Below are 22,589 nucleotides of genomic sequence, written 5' to 3' on the forward strand. Positions count from 1 at the left end.
GTTAATGGGTCATTATCTTATCAAAACAATTAAAATAATCCTACTTTCCCTGTTTCAGTCTTTCTAACAGGCCCACAGATCCATTAAAAAAAGTATTTGATTTTGTTTTCGACATATTCCTTGTATTAAATTAGCGATGTTAAAGTATTTCTTTTGTATATCCATTCTCCCCTATATTAGGCAAGTTTGAGTTTCATTGTGCAATAAATGCCATAGGTTTTCTACATAATATATTTTGATACAAATCCTAGCTGTCGTATACCATAGTTCTATCATTTCGGTCATAATGGAGGAAAAATAAACATGAAAACCCAATATATAGACAAGTGCATGTATATCTTATATGTTGTTGACCTTTCTTTGTGTTGCTTTAGGTGAACATCGTAACAATCCACCAGATGTCAGGTGTCTACTGTATTCTCTACTGTTAGCTGAAAAATATCAGTTGAATCTCAATGAACAATCGCACAGGATCATAAGGGACAAAATCAGAGATAGATATTTCCCTGAAGTTGCTGAAGAAGGCTTGGTAAATCTGCCTGATGGAATCACAAAAACCCAGAATGGCTTGATAAAGTTTACATCAGACGACATCAGACATGACGTAATGTACGCCTTTGTCACGGAGTGCCTGGTAGATAACAGTGATTTGGATTTTTTCCTGACCACGGCGTCACGTGACGTGATCTCTGAATACTGCCGGTCCTGGCGTTATAGGAGGAGTGAGGGAGAGAGATGTCTATATGTACCGGACGAGCCGAAGAAGATGTTCGACCTTTTTATAGAGAAACTACGGCTGGACATCATCACACACTGTACCGTAAATGATAAGATGATTCATGACAGTATCAGTGAACGTTGTAAGTATTAGGTTTTTGATCATTTCATAAAAATTGAACGACAGCTCTTTTTATGGCTGATATGACCACTCTGTGCTTTGATACCCTTCGTTGTTCCTTAATTTGTAGAGAGATACTCTAAAACATGTCTTCCATTCATCAGTAAATAAATGAAAAGTTTTCCTATTTAGGGTATAACTTAATACACGTATTTTTAAAATCTTTTTGTGTGACTTGGACATGTATTTCTGTAAAATTTCAAGTAACATACTGGCATATATTATCTTTCCACTATCACCATTTATGTGACATTTCTTGGAGAGAAAAAAATCACTATCAAATCTTCTGTGTCTTCATAGTTTAAACTTTCTTCGGAGTGCGTTAGGCATGCGAATAAATAAACGCATATTAAAACAAAAACGTGCATGGCTTAATTAATATCTTTGCAAATCTTAGGTATGATAAATATTAGCAGATATTCTCTGTTATGACCTTTGTATAGAAGTCGTTACACGCATACTTTCAGAATTACTCAAAACTATCTATGATTCTATGAAAAAAGTCTAAAATTTGTAACTCAATCTAAGATCAGGCAAAACTTTTAACATTATTTAAACCCCATAACATTTGCGACAGTGCAAACAACAGGTAATGATTGAGTCAGAAAGTTGAAGACCTGATGTCTTTTCAGCATGATATACGTGTTTGGTAAATCAATTATTACCTTCGTTACTATGGTAACAAATTATTCAAAAGTAATAAATATATATATATTCATTAAAGTTTATAAAGTCAAACAAGTGAAAATATCTATCAAAACTATCTATCATATCTATCAAAAATGATAAAATTTTCTTCCTAGTCAATGCATTATGACGCTACGAATGCGCCAATTTCTGCATATTCTGAAAAAAAAATCTACAAAAACGGCCATTTTTTGAAAGCTATTTTTCGTTATTTAATATAGAGAGCAACCTCTGATCGAAGTAGTAAAGGATGGAACTGTTTTCGAGGATTAAAAGACATATTTTATTTTATTAGATCAGAGTGGGTTGGACTTTGACTTTAAAAAGGATTTTCTAAAAGGAAATGAAACCTTTAAGTCTTTATAATTTCATTTTAATGCTTCAAATTGAAAATAGAGTGTTAATTCATCAATTGTTATATCTAGAGGGTTTTTTTGCATACGGTGAACTGAGCCCCTTATTAATATATACTATTCAACTAAAATTCAACCAGATAAACACTATTTAGGTGTGTCATATAATACGCTTTTTGATTAAATGACAGATTAATTTCTGAAGCAGCAAATAAAATCATTTTTATTCTAAAACATTGTTTTCATGGTTACACGGGAAATTAGCAATTAATCGATTTTTTTCTTAAAAGATATTGAATAAACAGTTTCTTTACCGCATAAGTTGCATCAAGATGTTATGTTTTTATTAGAATTATTTGTTTGTGCTTTTTCTAGTTTTTCTCAAGATTCGAGGAAATTTAATTTGATATATATTTCTGGTGTCAAGCACCAAAACAGGGTAAAGTTTCATCAAAATTCATGTTTTACGTCACACAGTGGTATACAAAACCATCTTTCAGTGTCTATTGTTAAATGGTAAATTTAGGCTATAACTTATCAATATTATTTTTAAATTTCAGATTTTGTTTAACGATTCTGTAAACGCAGTACATTTAAGGCAACATTTTCTATAAAAACTCGCAGAATCCGATACATATAATGTTCAATAGTTTTATTTTTTGGCAAAGCTCTCTAGTAAAAATAGCTATTTGTTATCTTTAAGAGTCTTTTCACATTGGTATTTTTTGACATCCTGTGACCCCCGAGGTCACGTGGGCTCCGATTTTAGGTCAAAAAATGAAATATGAAATTTAACCAAAACGTGCAAACAAAAAATTAACTGCACAATGTTTTATGTGTTTCTATGTATGTACACTTTCTCAAAAGTAATGCTCATTCAGTTAGTTTTCCGATATACATGTAATGAAGTTATTCAGCTAAAACAGACAGTAATGCATGAAAAATAGGATATTTTCGTAATTTCATCGCGAATTATAAATTAACTAAAGGAAAACATAGAAATGGGCATCACTTTTTGAAAACTACACAATAAAATAAATAATTTAAAATAAAAACCTACTTTTTAGATTGTCGCCTTGCCCTTGCAATTTTTGATTAAAAATTGAAATCTTGGAAGAGTCAATCTAATTATAGTTTTCAAACGCATCATTGACCCAGCATGGGAGATAACTCTTGAGTATTTGATATAGTTTGTTTACCTCGTAAATTTTATATAAATATATATGCAGACAGATTGAAGATTTAACATGATTAAAAATGTTATAGCTAGTTTATCCAAGGAATGTATTCAACAGTGCATCTTATATTTGTAAATGCTATAGGCAACATAAGAAATGAGTCCTTTAACGACACAATTTTTCTATTGCGCTCAGAGTTAAATCCAATGATTAAATGTTTCCATTTGATATCTATCTTCAGGTAAAAACTTAATCTGTTCCATATTTCAATAACATTTCTACATTCAAAAATGAGATGTTTTGAAGTTTCGTTTACGTGTCATAGTTTGCAATGACTACCAATTTCCTTCTTCCATTTACAGAGGTAGAAATAATTACAAAGAATTTAAAAGTTTATAGTTGAATTCTGTAAGGTGTATATTGGGTATGTCATATAATTTGCAAAGATAGATTTTTTTTTTCCATTCTGAGGGTTCAACACTGAGCTCTTAGCTTAAAACTGTTTGATAACATGGTTTACAAAATTTTCTGTGTGCAAGGTTTTTATAGAAAAAGCTCCATCTTTGATCTGTGACATTAACATATACTGTGTAGAAGAGAAAATGATTTCTGTATCGTATGTTAACAAACCTATAAATTGAAAATTCATACTTTAGTAGTAAGGGTTTGAAAACAGAAGTAAGAATTTTATAGAACTATATGCGGTTTGTTGCATGTATTTGCCCCCACAAAAGTCAAATTTTGAAAATTTTCTGAAATGTGCGGAATTCAATAAATTGCATGGAACAATAAATTAACAGAAAATGTTATAGTGTCAAAGCAGTGTATTCACAATTTTTGTTTTATAACGTCACAATCAGTCCGATTTTATATCCTTTTTCAGAAGGAGGACAAAATGGACAAAATTTCAGAATTTTAGCTTTAAAATTTATACAGCGCAAGTTTGTTCAGGAACAATATTGACATATTTCATTGATATTATCATTTTACACATTATATCCAAAGATTGATCCTGAACACACGTTCGCTCGGTGAACTTTACTCAAAATATCGACAGAATAAGAACCTTTTTCTGTAAATTCCAAAAAAAACTGAAATTAACGTCTTATTTGTGAAGTTATTACGTACATATAGCGTCATTACTTATGAAAATATTCAGTGCTTTGAAGTCAGCATATACTCCCCTGTTTCAAAAGCTTAATTAAATATATCTCCATCAAAGTTTGATTTTTGGGGCAAACATTAATGGTTATTACCGAACAAAGTTCTTTACACAACCAGTTTCACTTGTTTGTATACAATTAAAAAAAATCTAACAATGATTTGAATTTACCATCATTGTTAGATAAATCTTTAACATGTTTGATGCCAGTCTGGCTATCCAATTTTTAAAAGATAATGTATTACCTTCATACACGAAGTTAAAACGCGGGTATGTAAAGGCAGCACATGGATCAGAATTCGGCAAATTAACACTTTTTTATAACATGTAACACTAATAAATCGTTAAAGTCATGGATAAGTCTTTTGCTATCATTATGCATTCTATAGACGTCAATGAGACATATACTACAAGAGGCGCTACACCACGACGTCACCACGTGACGTCTATAATTAGAAAAAAATGCCTTAATGAAAAAGTGAAAAGTTCAACACTGCCCCGGGGATTATTAATTTCAATTTGTAGTCATAGTTATGTAAAAACTTCTCTGTACCATGAAAAGTGCTGCTAGAATCCTACTGTCCTATCACAGAAATAATTATTCAACACTTTCGGAGGAAACCTTCCCAAATTTATTACATTTTATTCATTACATCGAAAAAACTGCATCAATTCCCGTAAACCATACGATTCTAGCAGCACTTTCCAAAAACAATACAATAAGAAGTTTAGATAGAAACAAAAAATAAGTTTCAAAGTATGCGGCGTAGTGTTGAACTTTTGCACCTTTTTTTTCTATGAATGACAGAGGAAAGGTTGATCGGCAATTAAACACCCTTTCTGCTTTTATTTTACGAAGACACTGTAGAGTTATATTAGCATACCTTATTCATAAGCTTTATTCCCGCATGACTCACACATGATATTCATTCTAAATGCTTTTAAACTTCGATTTCTTGTGTTTGTTTACATGAATTCTCGTTACGCTTCACTTTAACTCTGCTTCTGCATGATCAACAGCTATGACGTCACGGGTTTGGTATTTTACCCCTGTGATAAATACGGAGACCCAGAGAGGACAAAATTCCGTTTATATTATGCCTCTGCATCTTCTAATCCAATTTACGACCTCAAATCAATCTTAGATATCGATTTTAAGTAATTGTTATCTCTAAAACTTCACGTGATATTGCTAACTATGACGTCATATCATACATGCAAGTAGAATTTTTGGTTGTAACCTTAATATACCTGCGAATTGTTCCATATCGGCTGTTGAAGAACATTATCGGAAGACATCTTATTCAAAAAACAGGGCTTACATTCATTAAAGCAACATAACATTTCTTGATAAAAAATAGGTATTTTCTCTAATTTTTCCTATCTTTCTATCGGAAAAAACCTAACACATAAAGAGCATCAAAATTTGATTTTTTATAATAGCCATCATACATGTTGTACAAAATGCCTTTCTTTTTAAAGCAATATGAGCTGCATTTCTGAGAATTTTATTTTGCTAGTGAAATGTGTTATTATGATTAATCTGTATGTTATCCAAACAATAATGATCAATAAGACCAAAAAAGTTTTAAAATGTTTCAGAAGAAATATTTTTTTTTACAACCGAATAAACAGTATCATATAAGAAATCATTATTGTACAGGATGACAATAATTCAATTTTGCTTCAATCAAAGCTTAAAAAAGTTCTTACATAGCAAATATGAACAAACGAAATTTATAAACGTTCTATTTTCCTGTAATTGAAATAGTTAATAACACATTTGAAATATTTTTTCCCATGTCAAACATGCAGCTCATATTGCTTTAACAATCTAGGTACCCAAGCTGCTTTAAAAGCTTTTAATTTACATTAAATATCAACAATTGAGAGTCCGCCTTTTGAAATTCTACCTATAAGCGTGTTTCTTTTAATTCGTTCATTTTAATCCCAAATAAAGTTATAAATTAGACTTGGTTTTTTTTTTGTGTGTAAAAGCAATATCAGGAAGACTAACATTTAAGTATTGACTAATGCGATGGAAACAAAGCTTGTCATTGACTGAATACGATGTCACAATAGAAAGGCTTAACATTCAAGTAAACGACACTTTTTATGACCAAGCAGCCACGAGTAGGAGAGAGCTATTTTTGGACTCTCGACCGTGGCTTGAGACTATGATTTACAATGTACTATATAATAGTGAATTTTTGGAAGCTTGATTCACTGCTAATAGTGAAAGTGTGGAACTCTTATTTACTACACTGAAAACTTTGGATCTCTAATTAACTATTGGAAACACTTTTGAACTTACATTTAATTATGTTTTGATTCCTTTTCTTTGTTTTTCATTATATTTTAGGTTTATTTGATTAACATTGAATTCTTTGTGCTATATATCCTAAAACATTAATTGTCAATATTGATGTCTCTCTTTTTCGAAATTTGGAGAAACGAAGTAGATTAAAAACGCAAAAGTGAAAATTATAAATTTATTTCTCGATGTGTATATCTGAAAAGTTAATAGGGACATTAATTAAACATTTTTTTGTGCCATTATTTTATTGTCACTCAAAATACACATCATTTGCAGGCCCGTGATAAGCAATCTCAGTTGGGGGGGGGATGCACAACGATGCATTTGCTGACCATACATTGTAGAATTTGTTAACGATGGGGTAACCTGCGTCGCCTTTTGGAGTAACCAGTGGACTCGTCCAAGAATGCTTTTTTGGTGACCGAAACGTCGGCGACTGAAAGTTACCTGAGATTCCTACGCAAAGGAAAGCGCGAAAACTCTGTATAGAAACTGTTGCGGCTGCTGAGCTTCACTCACTGTTCATTTGCCATAGAATAGAATCCGACATTTAAGTCTTAATAATCTATGAATATACAGACATTTTCAAGATGAGCTTCATATTTGTTTCCAGAAATGTTTAAAGAGGTAGAGCCACTTTGGGCCTTATTTGGCCCTGAGGATTTCTGAAAATTCAAAACCGCTCAGTTTAGGTTGCAAATGCAGTATTTATCACTTTGACTGTTGGTGAGCACGTATCTTTTAATTGTGACGTAATTTCACATCTAGTCAAAGCATTATGACATCATAAAATGCGTCATTTTAGAATTTATCACTTTGACTGCTGGTGAGCACGTATCTTTTAATTGTGACGTAATTTCACATCTAGTCAATGCATTATGACGTCATAAAATGCGTCATTTTCCTCATATCCTGTAAATTCCTTTGAAAATGACCTAAAATTGAAGCGTTTTTCAATATTTCATATAGTGTGCACAACTTCTGATCCAAAATATGCCTATACATAATGAAAGGCCTATTTCTGAAAATCAAATAACATGTTTTATTTTTTGGATCGTGGGCTGTGCTCATATTTTAATTCTTTGCGGAAGGTAGACAAATACGCATATTTTTTGCAAACTTTAAGAACATTGCAATTTCTCAAAGCCTGTTTTCAAATATTTGGATTCTCAAAACGAAATTTCATTATGGAACATGAAAGCACGAAGTGTCTACTTTATTTTGATATATGAAAATGGAAAGGGGGTGATAGTTAATTAATTGATATAAGTACAGGGCCATGTTATGCATAAGATGGCTCTTGCTCTTTGCGAAGATAATATATTTTCTTGTTTTCAAACTAAGTTAATTGATGACCTAGCATCGTTTTTAATCAATTTAACCCCTCTTTGGCTTGATTAAATATTGACTTTGGATTGACATGATATCTGCAAGTGTACATATTCAAGATTACCACAATTTATTTGATCAAGCAGTCGCAGGTAGGAAAGAGCTATATGCTGAATCTGAACCGAGTATTGAGACGATTACAAATATTAAAATATAACCTTTTTACCAATTCAAGTGTCTTGGTCTAATATTTAGCTGTTTAAACAAATATAACTTTTGTTTAAGCTAATGTATTTGAATTTGACAAAAACAAAAAATCATTACATGTATTTATCTTAAATACAAAAGTCTGCTTGTGAAAGTAAAGAAAACAAAATGTACAATTTGTGTTATGTTTCATTTCTATGATATCAGTATTTGGTTAATGATACAGTGGGAGTCCCTAAAGAAGTACTACAATGGGACCAGGAGGCCAGAGAGCGGTATGTGGAGTACGCTAAGAGAGGAACACAGACAGTCCATCACGCCCGGGGGATGATTGTAGGATGTGCTGGGGCGGGGAAAACCACACTACTTAAACGTCTTCTTGGTTGTAGTGAAGACGAGATTAATAAAGTAAAATCTACTGAGGGACTGGAGGTGCATGGGGAACTATTTGATATATGTGAGGAAACAAGATCATTAAAGGGTAACAGTTATATTTATTATGCTTCAACGTAAACCTGTGAAAGAGGGAGAGAGAGAGAGAGAGAGAGAGAGAGAGAGAGAGAATTCAAAAGCATCTTCATTTTCTATTTCAATATTCGATTTTCTGAATAACAAATAAAGACACTTGATTTTCTTTTCAATAAAACAGACTTCTTTTTTATGCCTCTGTTAACGAAGTTTTGTGGGTAAATAGCTTTTGCTCTATCGGTCCTTCCGTCCCTTAACACAAATATACATTATATAGTTAATTATAGTTAACTGTAGTTACACATTAAATCTTGGACTTACTTTACTGATCACTTTGACACTTTGAAAAACTTTATCGAAAACCTTGACACTTTGAAACTTTGACACATTTGAAAACTTTATCAAAAATTCTGATGCTTTGAAAAACTTTATAAAAAATTCTGACGATTTAAAAAACTTTATCGGATAGTTTGACATTTTCAAAAACTTTATCGAAAACTTTTAAACTTGGAAAACTTTATCGAATACTTTGGCACTTTGAAAAATCTAATCAAAAAACTTTTTACACTTTCAAAAACTTTATCGAAAACTTTGGAACTTTTGAAAATTTAATCGAAAAGCTTTGACATTTTCAAAAAATTTATCAAAAACTTTGACACTTTTTAAAACTTTATCAAAAACTTTGATACTTTGATAAACTTTGACACTTTGAAAAGCTTAATAAAAAAACTTTGACACTTTGAAAAAGTTTATCGAATACGTTGACACTTTGAAAAAGTTTATCGAAACTTTGACAATTTAAAAAAAATTATCAAAAACTTTGACACATTGAAAAACATAATCGAAAAACTTTTACAGTTTGAAAAATTATGGTGAAAACTTTGACACTTTGGAAAACTTTAACATTATGAAAAACTTTGGCGAAAACTCTGAAACTTTAAAAAAAAAATTTTGCGAAAACTTAAGACACTTTTAAAACTCTATCAAAAACTTTGACACTTTGAAAAACTTTGACGAAAACTTGGATACTTTAAAAATATTTATCGAAAAGTCTGATACCTTGAAAAACTGTGGCGAAAACTTTGGCACTTTGGAAAGATTTGGCGAACACTTTGGCACTTTAAAAAACTTAATCAAAAACTTAGACACTTTTAAGAACTTTATCGAAAACTTTGACACTTTGATTTACTAAAGTTTACTATAGTTAACTATATATCTTTTATTTAGGATCCGTCTGACTGTGCGTCATCTTGCTGTCGAGCTGTCTGTGTGTCTTTCTGTCTGTCTAGCTGTTTTTCTGTTTGTCCACAAAAACTTAAAACTTTGCTATAACTTTTTACTGATTTGAACTTGGATTTCATATTTCACAATTGTGACAAAACTTTTCTATTGGTGCCAACAAAGTTGACCTCTTGACCTCGGAGTTTGAAACACTTTTACACCAAAGTTTCAAAGTCAGTTCCAAACTTTGATCTTGGCAATAACTTTTAAATGACACTGTCTACATGTAGGGATTTCATGCATCACATCATTACGTAATTTTTGTGAGAAGAACTTCAATGAAAAGCAACAACTTTGACCATTTGACATTGACCTTTGAGATTGACATAGTCTTTAAAAACTTAAATCTTGGTTATTACTTTTGAGTAGTGGGTGCTAGAGCTTTCATACCTCAGATATGTAATCCTTGTGACAAGATCTTTCATTGGATACCAACAGCTTAGACCTTTTGACCTTGACCTTGTTCTTGATAATTACTTTTGAACAGTACAGACTGACTTTCATATACTTCATAGTCATATTTAATCCTTTTGATAAGATTTTTCATTGGAAATCACCAACCTTGACCATTTGACCTTGAACTCGGAATTTGACCTACTTTAAAAGAAATGTCTACTCTTGGCGTTGCCTTTTTAGGGTTAGGGCTACGGTTTTTATACTCACAATATGTAATCTTTTTGACAACGCATATATTTAAAAACCAACATCCTTTACCCTTTGACCTTCACCCTGGAGTTTGAAGTACCTTTGAAAAGCTTAACTTGGTCATAAATTTTGAACAGGTTGTGCTAGGTTTTTATATTTCACATTTGTACTTCTTGTGAAAAAGTCTTACTTCGGATATCAATATGTCTGATTTTTATTTTAGAAAATAGAATATTGTTTTTAATTGGGCTACATATCTTTTTACACTTTGAAAAACTACGGTGAAAACTTTGACACTTTGGAAAACTTTAAAAGTATAAAAAAAACTTTGGCGAAAACTCTGATACTGTAAAAAACTTTGGCGAAAACTTTATGAAAAACTTTGTCACTTTGAAAAAAATTGGCGAAAAACTTCATCTTTCATAGTCATATTTAATCATTTTGACAAGATCTTTTAATTGGAAATCAACAACCTTGACCTTTTGACCTTGAACTCGGAGTGTGACCTACTTTAAAAGAAATATTTACTCTTGGCGTTGACTTTTTAGGCTTAGGGCTACGGTTTTTATACTCCCCATATGTATTCTTTTTGAAAACGCCTTTTTTTTAAAAACCAACAACCTTTACCCTTTGACTTTCACCCTGGAGTTTGAAGTACCTTTGAAAAGCTTAACTTGGTCATAAATTTTGAACAGGTTGTTAAGTGTAAAACCGATTTTTAAGCAATTATAAAATGAAAAGGAAGAAAATGCTAGACACTCATTATGCAATAGTTAATAATAGTATATATTTATATGCGGTTTTTGTAAATCATCAAACTTAATTTTCTTCTGCAAGTCTAAATTTCCATGGAAATGATTTATATGCGTCCCTTTCATGCCATCCAATTAATACAATTTTTTTCATGAAAAAAATTAAGATATACCAGTTTAGAAAAGTAAAACTACTAACCATGTGATATTTTTCTTTCAGCAAAGAAAAGCAAGGACAACAACGGAAAAGAATTTACTACAAATGTTGACTCAAAGACTCTGACATTCTTTGACTTTGGAGGACAGTGTGCGTACTACGCCTGTCACCAGATTTACCTGACTAGGAAAGCTTTCTATGTTGTGGTGGTGGACGCCTCTAAACGTTTTGACCAGAAGGTGGATGAGAAAGTGTGTGATCAAGATGGGAGTGTTTTCTCTGGATGGACTTATGGAGGTACAATGTATACTTTTAACAAAGAACCATTTTATATCTCGTATTCATTAGACATACAGTCCCTGAAACGTTCTACTTTCCCACCTGAACGGTGAACGAATAATCAGCGAATGGAGAGTGAACAATATGTGAACGCTGAACGCATGTTGGTGAACTATAGGTTAACGGTGAACGGTGAGCGAACGCAGAACGCGGAACGCGAATGAAGCACAAACGCGGTAATCGAAAGATGAACGATTAATCGGAATAACTCTTATTTTAATAGAAATTAAACTACTGACTGAAATCTGTAGAAACGTAGTGCGCAGTTCCTCATACATGTATAAAGTCTTACTCCATGTCATAAGACTTACACAATTCAATAAAAATATACCTTTCGACAAAAGCTGATTGATTAAAATAAAGGACAACGTTTAGCTTCAAAATACACACCAGCTGATAAAAGTTAAATGTCAGTTTATTGATTGATTAGTTGGTTGTATACTGTATTGATAATTTTCCATCATACGGAAATATCACCCTATGCCGGTGAAGGGCTTCAAATTCAGACCTAAACTCGGCACTCAGGGCCATTGAGCATTGAGTGTTCTTTTTCGTGCAACGCCTACCGTAATTCGGGACCTACGTATTTAAGGGCATACGCAATGTAGTTTGAGCTTTATTGGGTTCTTCCCTGGGTTGAAGAGTTCCACTAAATGAAGGAGCGGTGTGCACTACTTTTAATGTCTATATATGGATTTGTACACCTACAGTGTATTCTGAAACAATTTTTGATGAAAAAAAAAACTGGAACTTATGTTCTGCAACTTATGTTCATTTGTCTTTGAATAATGCAAAATTTGTCACAACTTGATATCTTTTCAAAACCCCCGGTAACGCATGCTTATTTTTTGTCTAAGAACATGTAATAGTATTGTAAGTTTAAAATTTAGAATATTTTGAAAATTTATCAGTATGTGAGGTACGTTGCATGTGTCCTTAAGATTACATCCGATAGACCCGTGACTTTCACTTCTAGTGCCAAGCGCTTGAGAAAGAAAGAGTCTATGCCTTTGTTTACGTTTAACGTGAATGAAAATCGAATGTGGGCCTCCCAATCACGAAGCAAACACTCTAGCACTAGACTATCGTGACCGGTTAAAAATGTAGAATCCAATAATCTAAATTTGAATAATTGATTACTATAGTAAATGCATATAGGTCCCCTAACTGGAAACGACTTGAGTAAAGTAGGATGGATACCAAAACAGGACATGTAAATTACACCCTCTTTTCCCAATATTATTTGTATTAATCCTTCGATTTTACATGAAGCAAAAATAGGTAAAATATAATGTCAACAACTCATACTAAAATCTTATCGAGATAAGGTGACACATTATTTTCAATATGGCAGTCACATATTAAACATAGATTTAACAAGAATGAGAACTGGACGATTGCACAATATCATATTAAAAATTCAAGTGATATATTACAGTATGTGATACATAACAGTATTTTGTTTTTTGCATTTAATTGTACAGATAGTTTCTTTCCATTATTATTCTATGTAAGATAACGAGATTTGAGGACAACAATAATTTAATAAAAATTCTCCTTTAGCTCATCTATCACCCTTACTTGTATTTGTATCCGTTGTAAGTTTGTTTCTCCTTTGATACCTGTACACGTACTGGAATCATGAAAGAAAAAAAAATAAAACATCTGATTATCAATGAAAGAATTTTATTCGTAGAATGGAATGTTGTTATATGAGGGCTGTTCTGTAAATAAAGTCCTGAACTGTATGACAAAGAATACATATATCACATGAAATTGAGCTTGACTTTCTCTTATTATTTAATCTTTAATGAATTTATTACAATTTACTTTTCATCACATAGTTTCATTGTGAGAAGCTGGAAAACAAGGGCTATTCGAGACATTGCATTATAAATGAATGGTAAAGAATTTGTAAACTAGAGTGAAAATAAAAGCTTCATTAAAGCTGTTGTATAACTTGTTAAAAATCCCATAGAAATATTCACTGAAATATGTGATATTTACAGCAACCAATGCCTGTTTTATAGACAAATGAGCAGGTAGATTTCAATGATAAAAAATTATTTAATAGGCATCAAAAATTGGTACCCTCCCTGTTAACAAAAAATTATAACAACTTATGTACTGTTTGCCAAATTTCAACAAATAATGATGATGTATGATTGGTTTTAAGATACATAGCAAATTTGATAGACATCATTTCGGGAGTAGTTTACATTGCTTTTAAGAAACGTTGACGGTAAAAAATAAAATCAGTACTCAAAGGTTGCCCCATATTTTGAAAAATAAGTGAAAACGACAGCGTTCGAATGTCTTAATTATCTTAAAATATCAGTAGTTGTAGTTATCCACGTTTGTTTGATATTCAAACAGATAATGGAACTTGAATCTATTGCATAAAACCCTCAAAACAAATAAGATGTACATGTACAACTTGGTACATGGTAAAAACAGTGAACGTCTGACAAGAGCAAAGAATTGCAAGACAGATTTATTAGTAGTATTGTTGTTCACATTCGTATTCGGGGAGCCAGTTTAATATCTGAAGGAGGCTTGAAAGCAATTTTTTTGCAAAACATTTAATTTTTTATTAAAGGAAGGAATTCACTACATTCAATTTCTTCAAGACAGAGTCCAAACCCGCACACCCTGAAGAGTAAAGGGATTTTCGGGATAAACATAAAATTATTTTTTTTCACATTAACAATATTCGCCAGATATTTGACCTTTTGATTCTATTTTCAAACTTGAGAAAACACCTTTCAGAAGAAAGAAACAAGTCCAGGAAATCATTTGATCTTTCATTTTCCAGTATACTGAGGGTCATACCCAAAAATATGTTCAAAAAAGAACCAGAAATTGGATTAAAAATGTTACGGACATGTGTTTTAATTAAAAGAGATTAATAACTTAAATCATGAAGGCTAAATCATTGAAAAGCGTCTTTTGCTTCTTTTCGAGCACAGAGGACATCATTTATTGAACAGCCCTGTTACAACGCGAAATGTAATAACAACGCGAAATGTAATAAACCTGGATTATTACATTTTGCGTTATTACATTTTGCGTCGAAATCAACGCATAATGTAATAACGCAAAAAGTAACAACATACTTGAGAATTATTACGTTTTGCGTTATTACATTTTGCGTCAAGATCACCGCGAAATGTAATAACGCAAAATGTAATAACACAATTTTTGGATCATTACATATTGCGTTGTTACATTTTGCGTCGAGATTAAACAAAAGGCAAGAACGCAAAATGTTATTACACACCTTTTTTCGGCAGCCAGATTAAGTACAATTTTTAATAGTGTAGGGGCCGATGAAAATAGAATAAAACAAAAGAAAAAATTCGATATACGCAATTTCTTTCAATTAATAAATTTTATAATATATTGATTTCATAAGCTACATGTATTTAAAATCAGTTAAATAAATGTTTTAAAATTATAGGTGTTGCAAATTAGAATTGTGCATCTGTGGGCAGAGTTGTTGGGGGTTCGTGACCAGTGTGTTTTTTAAATAGACAAATGCAATGAATCTAAAACTAAACCTATTCATTTGTACTGGCAGGTGTGAATGTATAGCGGGAAGAGGTTTGTTGACAAATGATACCATACTGTTCCATGCACATAACCAGCATTGCAGACAAGCAAAAACAAAATTCCCTCTCTCTTTCTTTCCATCCAACAATAAAATGGATTATTTCTGCATGTCCACAGTAATACAATAATAAACATACAAAGTAGATACCCCAACCTTTCCCTGCAACTCACATACACGTCTAATTTGACATTGTATACATACATGTACATATCAAGAGATATAAATGAAACTATGGTCAATCTTTGGTAATTAAATGAATTATGTTATTGGTTAGATATTTAATCAAACTATCAAAAATATGCCAATGAAAGTTAAATAAATTCTGTATAATTAATTATAAGTACATTGTTTTCAATATAACTAAAATCAGAGTCAGTCAAAAAACGATACATTTAGATGTATTTATGTCTGTAAAAGCCCTAACATTGGTCTCATTGTTTTAGTTCTAAATATTTTTACAGCGTGTTTCCCATGTTGGTTACATGTACGTATATATTTGAATCAATTTTATGTTCTCTTTTGTTATTGGCATCCAAAAATATTAATTATAATTTGTTTTATTACATATTGTTTTATTACATTTTGCGTTGTCTTTAGTGCAAAAATAAAATAACGCAAAATGTAACAACGAAAAAGCACGTTATTACATTTTGCGTTGATCTCGACGCAAAATGTAATAACGCAAAATGTAATAATGTAAAAATCATGTTACTACATTTTGCGTTATTACATTTTGCGTTGATCTTGACGCAAAATGTAATAACACAAAATTTAAAAATCCAGGTTTATTACATTTCGCGTTGTTATTACATTTCGCGTTGTAACACAGCCCTCGTATACTAGTAATAACGTTCGTTGGAAACATGTTTTACAGCAAACAAGTTGCATCAAAAATGTGAAAATATTCTTTTATCTAATTTAATTTAAAAAAGTGTTCAAGAAACATATTTTATTTATTGTATCTGCAATGAAATACTCTGATAAAATTGCATTACTTAGAAACACTTAAACCTGGGGAAAAAACTTCAGAATTTTGAATTGTAGATAAAAAAAAAAAACCTGCATAAAGAGTAATAAAAATGTTCCAGGCTCAATAAAAAGACGATCATGATGAAATGTGTGTTAGATTCGTCATGTGATACGAGTATATCCTGTTCGGATTGAAAACAATGATGGACTTCAAAGTACTGCTAAAAGACGTAAATTGAATTGTTTATTTCTTTTGGTAAGATATATATTAAAAGAAGCATTTTGCATATTTTTTATGATAATATTTTTTTCATATTAACATTACAGACTACTTTGTTTTCTGGATAAAGTCTATACACACCTACTGTGGTTTTGACATTGAAAAAGATAAAAAGTCCGTAGTTCTAATTGTAGCCACTCATTGGGAAGAAGGAAACAGACAATTTAAGGTGAGCACAATTTATCTAGTCATGTCATGCCTTGTCATTACCAACACACCATCATAAGAATTTTGTTTTATTTTTAAGGAACTTAATTCTTTAACATATTACAATGCAAACTTTGAGTGATCTGAAACAGTTCTATTGCATGAAATAATTTTCACCAGGGTATCGATCGACATATAAATATATATGTTTGAATTATTTGCATATGATTATACCAAGTTTTAAAAAGTTTATAATAAAACATCAAATATGATTTACCTTCAATTTGTTTTATTTCTTGGAAAGTTTTAAGAGATGTATGACTTTATCTTTTTGTGTAGTTGGGAATGATGCTTTATAAGGAACATAAAATAAATGTAATAAGAAAATCAGGGTCCTAAATAATGCTTTAACAGGAATACAAACTGTCAGTATTTTAATACCTCTTGAAAATTAATTCAATAAAAAATCTTTATCAATGCAGGATAAAGTGGAACTGGTTGAGCGTTTACGGTTTCAGTTTCCGAAGACGTCTAACTTATCACAGTACATCAGAGATGATAACGTGTATTGTGTAGATTATACTTTACCTCTCCATGATTTAGAAACTTGCTTCTTCAACATAGCTTCCAGTCAACGATGGAGAGAAAGCATTCCAAAAGAATGGTCTTTCTTTGGATTAGAAATCAATCAGAAAAAGCGCTCAGAGCGGATCTTGAAAATTTCAAAAATAAAAACAGAAGTACCAGAGATTACTGCTAAAGAACAGGAGGATTCAGATAAAAGTGAAAATGGAACACAAGATATGTTAAGATACTACCATGATGCTGGAAAAGCCTTATATTTCAATGAAAATGGTCTCAATGAGGAAGTGATTATCGACGTCCAATGGTTTATTGACGCCTTTAAACATATCATCACAGATAAGCTTCATTTCAAAGGTATTCCTGTATCGCAAAGCGACTGGGATGAATATTACGAGACTGGAAATTTGCGAGACGAGCTTCTGATAGAGATTTGGAAACATAAAGATGAAGAGTTGTTTGAAAAGCTTAGAGAAAAAGACAAAATCTATCACATTAGACTTGGATCATATGAGAAAGAAAAAAGATATCTGCAATGTCACAAGAAATCACTTCTTGGTTTTATGCAAAGACTTGGTTTACTGGCTCTTGGTACAAATTCCCACTATATTCCATGTATGAACAGGAAAGAAGTGGAGTGTAATCTTTCCAATCTGATTCACAATTCGCACAGTAAATCATCAGTCCTCATTTATAGATTTGACTTTTTGCCATTTTTCTTGTTTTATCGCCTTATTGTCGCTTGTATGCAAGAAGATAGTTGGAGTGTTCTACAGAATAATGGTATATCTTGCCTTTACAAAAACGCCGCTTTGTTTTCGTGCATGGAAACTATTTTCCTTTTGTCCGTCACAGAAGAGTCAATACAACTTCAGGTATTCTGTCTGATGCCAGGATGTGTTTTGGAAAGGGCAAAAACGTGCAAGATTCAAGAAAGAATTGAAAACCTGTTAAATAATTTAGCAGGAACATTTCATAGAAAAGTACAGTTTGTAAGAGGCTTCCGATGTCGAATAGATGAAGAAAAAATGATTGCTGTTGATATCGAAGGACATTTCTTACCAGAAAAATATTACATTCCAAAAGAAGACTGTAAAATGCTGTGCCCTTTACATACGATTTCAGATCAGCATGTCATTGATACAGCTGAATTTACTAGATATTGGAAATTGGAAAGAAATACCAAACCTTAAATTTACAAAAAAATATATATAATATTTTTTTTATTTAATTTTAAATTGTTTGATGGCTTATAAATTTTTATGTAACCTGTACCGACAGCTCATTTCACCTATTGGGCTCGTAGTTTTATTGCCCCTCGGCGTTATTTAAAAGATAGGATTATGTGGAAAACCTCCTTATCTCTCTGTTTGTCTTGTTTCTGTGTGTCGTGTGAACTTTTTAAAATTCCAGACTTCTTCAGAACAACCAGAAAAAAAAATACAAATGTTGGTGCATACATGTAGCATCCTTACGTAAAGGGCAATGAAAAGGAACTATATCTAAGATTGGAATATCTAATGATGTTTTTTTTTTATTTTCTAAAACTCCCTATTTAATTACTGCTGCACTAAAAATAGTAACTTCAATTATGTGTCCATGTACCTTTAAGTTACGCATGTACATGAACTATTTATCGATGTAAGCTTTCAATTATCAGATTTACCCACATAGATGTGTAATAAAGTACGTACATATTGACTGTACCAACAATATAAAACGATGTCAACCGTCGATTTTTAGATAAATTGTTAGAAGGTTAAACGTGTATATACATAGATCATGTAGATGTATATCCAGGTGGCTAGTTCATCTGTCTTCCTCCCATAACATGTATGTGAAGATGATGTACTGACTGGGCCCCATCCGGTCCATCGTTAATTACTGAGGGAAAGATAGAAACTGGAAAACTTTGAGAAACCAAATGGTTGACGTTGACGAATATTTGACAAGACAAACCTATAAAATTGCTTTAAAAAATTATTTGTATCCATATGTTGTCAATGTCGTGATCGAATTTAAATATATTATTTCTGTATTGACATGTTTTGACGCAGCTTAAGTTTACCATCTATGTTAAGCTTCTACATGTGTTACTTTACCTAGTCTGTATCCAGATTCAAGATTTTGAATATGCATCACAAGATTTTAAACATACATCACAAGATGATAGAATATACATCACAAGATTTTGAATATACATCACAAGATTTTAATTTACATCACAAGATTTTGAATATACATCACAAGTTTAAGAACATATATCACAAGATTTTGAATATACATCACAAGATTATCAAATTTAGCAACGTTTTACACGCTATACATTTGTGTCAGAATGATCAAAAGATATACTCTATATTTTAGATTTGTGGTTGTAAATTCCTAAAATCTCTATAATGAAAATGAAATACTTGAATTTTTATAGCTTTATTTCATGTATATTAAGTAAAATAATACTGTAATCATTAAAAAAAAAATACACGTACATTTTTTTATTGTACATGTAGCTGTGAGGAATTTCAAACTTAAACAATTAATAAAATAATCTGTTTTTAATTTCATGTTTTAAGAATTGATTGAGATATCCAGAAAAGCAGATACTCACACAAGGTGGCCTTCGGTCTTGACTGTAATTGTTGTAAAAATAACCGATGTATAAAACTGGAATTAATTTTATATCAGATAACCCGAACAATATTTTCATAAATATGTTAGGGATTTAAAACGCTGTAAACAATCATGAGTTTTATATAAAGATACGTGGAAGGGTTCCTAAAAAAACCATTTATCTCAATTCTGAACATAAAGGACTTGGAAGACTAATATGACATTGATTATTAGTTACAATATTTTAAATGTATGCTTTGCAGTTTAGTATATTGTAAACTTAAGTTGTTTTTTTTTTTTGTTTTTTTGTTTTTTTTTTTGTTTGTTTGTTTTCTTTTTTTGCATATTTCATTACAATAGAACAATAAAAGAAAACAATACAACTGCTATCTAAAATTATTATAAAAGTATATGTCACTTTTAACAAAATATATGAAAAATATATAAACAAATATTACGCATGGCGTTTTTTATACAACAGAGATTGTCGGTGCATGTATGAAAGGTATAAATATTTTGAGGTCTGCCTGGGAAAATTTGTTAAAAGAAAATTTACACTATCTTGATCGGACATAGACAAAGTTGGGTTACATCTAATACTTGTAAATAAATATGATCTAAAAATGGAATATTTTGTACAATTTAATAAAAAATGATACTCGTCTTCTATTTCGTCTTTAGAACAAAAATTACATAACCTATCTTCTAATGATTCTCCTTTATATCTTCCAGTTTCAACTCTAATTGGTAAAATTCCACATCTAAATTGAGCAAGAATAGATCTTTGAAATTTTGGAATATTCATTCCTAGGTAGTTTTCAGTATTAAAATGTGTTTTGAAATCTTTATACATACGTTATTTAGGTAGTCGCTTTATCTTTACTAGCCATTCATTCTCATAATTTAAAAGTAATCTTCGTTCAAATTCAACTATATCAAATAGTAATAACCTATGATAAACATGTTCAGAATTCACCGATTCAAATAGAGATTTAATTTGCGACGTCCAGCTATATTTATTACACTGATTTAGTTCCCACAAGAAAACATGTTTTGTTATGCGGTTGTCCTCCATGGTCAGTAAACGATTCCAGTATCGTACAGCGTTAATGCGGTGTCTATGGAAAGGAAGCTTCCAACCGAATTCTCCATGTAGTGCTGGTGTCGGTGTAAATCTGTGTACCCCCAAGTAGTAACGAAGTGCGCGATTCTGTACCATCTCAATACAGTGATAGTTTCGACGACCCCATATTTCACTGCAATAATCCAAAACTGGTGCTACACAATTCAGAAAAAGTTTTTCGAAAGTTGAGATCCCTATATCTTTATATGAACGAATTTTAGAAACCATCCCTCCGAAAGCACGTCCACCTGCTTTTGACAAAGTATCGGCATTATTTTGGAAACTAAGCTTTTCATGGAAAATAACACCAAGGTATTTGTAATCCGAACTGTATTGTAGAATATTATCGTTGAGTTTAAACTGGAAATTACTGCGGGATCCTCGTTTATGGAAATGCACTACTGCTGATTTTTTCATATTTATACACAAGCGCCATTTTTTACACCATGTGGACACAGTATCCAAAATTTTCTGCATATTTTCTGTAGAATCGGATAATAGTGCAATATCATCAGCATACAGCAATATACTTAGATTTATGTCTCCTACCGGTACGCCTTTGTTCATATTTTTAATTTCTTTTGCAAGGTCGTTGATAAAAAGAGCAAAGAGAGTTGGTGATAGATTGTCTCCCTGACGAACCCCGGTTGAGCTTTGAAACCAATCTGTGCTTATGTCGTTTATCCTTACATGTGATATTGTGTTTCCATAGATAGTTTTTAGTGCATTGTAGAAATCTCCGACTATTCCAATACTAAAAACTAAAAAGTGAAATTTTTAAGAGGTCGCGATCCACTGTATCAAAAGATATTTTCCTAATTTCATCGCGAATTATAAATTAACTAAAGGATTACAAAGAAATGAGCATCACTTTTTGAAAACTATACAATAAAATAAATAATTTAAAATAAAAACCTACTTTTTAGATTGTCGCCTTGCCCTTGCACTTTTTGATTAAAAATTGAAATCTTGGAAGAGTCAATCTAATTTTAGTTTTCAAACGCATCATTGGCCCAGCATGGGAGATAACTCTTGAGTACTTGATATAGTTTGTTTACCTCGTAAATTTTAAATAAATATACATGCGGACAGGGCTGGACTCTTTTTTTTACTTAATCAAACGGTATGCATAAAAATCGTTGACATTTCTTTCTTTTCTTTGTATTCGTTCTCCTTTAATGTCTTTCAAACCTCCCGCATTTCCTCAAAGATGTGTATATACATGTAGTATTACATACAAACAGGTCTAAATATTGCCGATATATTTATGTAGAACACAAATGGTTAATTAAAATATAGCCTTCATTAATAATTAATTATATATCTATTCCCCTCTTACACTACTGTACGCATAGGCGTCGGAACCGGGTTGGGGGGTGGGTGAGATAGGGATTAGCCTCCATACTTATTTGCAAATTATATACGTAATGTAGGCATTGGAATTTACCTTTTTCTTTTGGTTACCCCCCCCCCCTTTCATTTAGCCCCCTTT

The 22,589-nt window shown here is 31.5% G+C and overlaps 1 protein-coding gene across 1 annotated transcript; it reads left to right on the top strand.

Annotated features, from left to right (window-relative positions):
• The first annotated feature begins 273 nt into the window (after nt 1-273).
• LOC134246441 (probable serine/threonine-protein kinase pats1) lies at nt 274-19,153 on the top strand. Its single transcript, XM_062728841.1, has 5 exons — nt 274-860; nt 8,358-8,612; nt 11,498-11,731; nt 16,683-16,804; nt 17,265-19,153. Exons 1-5 carry the CDS (start codon nt 344-346, stop codon nt 18,555-18,557), a joined length of 2,421 nt encoding a protein of 806 aa, XP_062584825.1. The 5' UTR covers nt 274-343; the 3' UTR covers nt 18,558-19,153.
• The last annotated feature ends 3,436 nt before the right edge of the window (nt 19,154-22,589 follow it).

This window comes from Saccostrea cucullata, unplaced genomic scaffold (assembly GCF_032062105.1).
Source record: "Saccostrea cucullata isolate Sc308-1 unplaced genomic scaffold, CSIRO_AGI_Scuc_v1 ctg1173, whole genome shotgun sequence".
NCBI lineage: Eukaryota > Metazoa > Mollusca > Bivalvia > Ostreida > Ostreidae > Saccostrea > Saccostrea cuccullata.

Bases quoted from the DNA above. Each gene is read 5' to 3' on its own strand.
- LOC134246441 (XM_062728841.1), top strand. From the start codon at position 344: ATGTTGTTGACCTTTCTTTGTGTTGCTTTAGGTGAACATCGTAACAAT. The intron at 11,732-16,682 runs GTACAATGTATA...TTAACATTACAG, and splicing joins CTCTGGATGGACTTATGGAG to ACTACTTTGTTTTCTGGATA. The intron at 16,805-17,264 runs GTGAGCACAATT...TTATCAATGCAG, and splicing joins AAGGAAACAGACAATTTAAG to GATAAAGTGGAACTGGTTGA.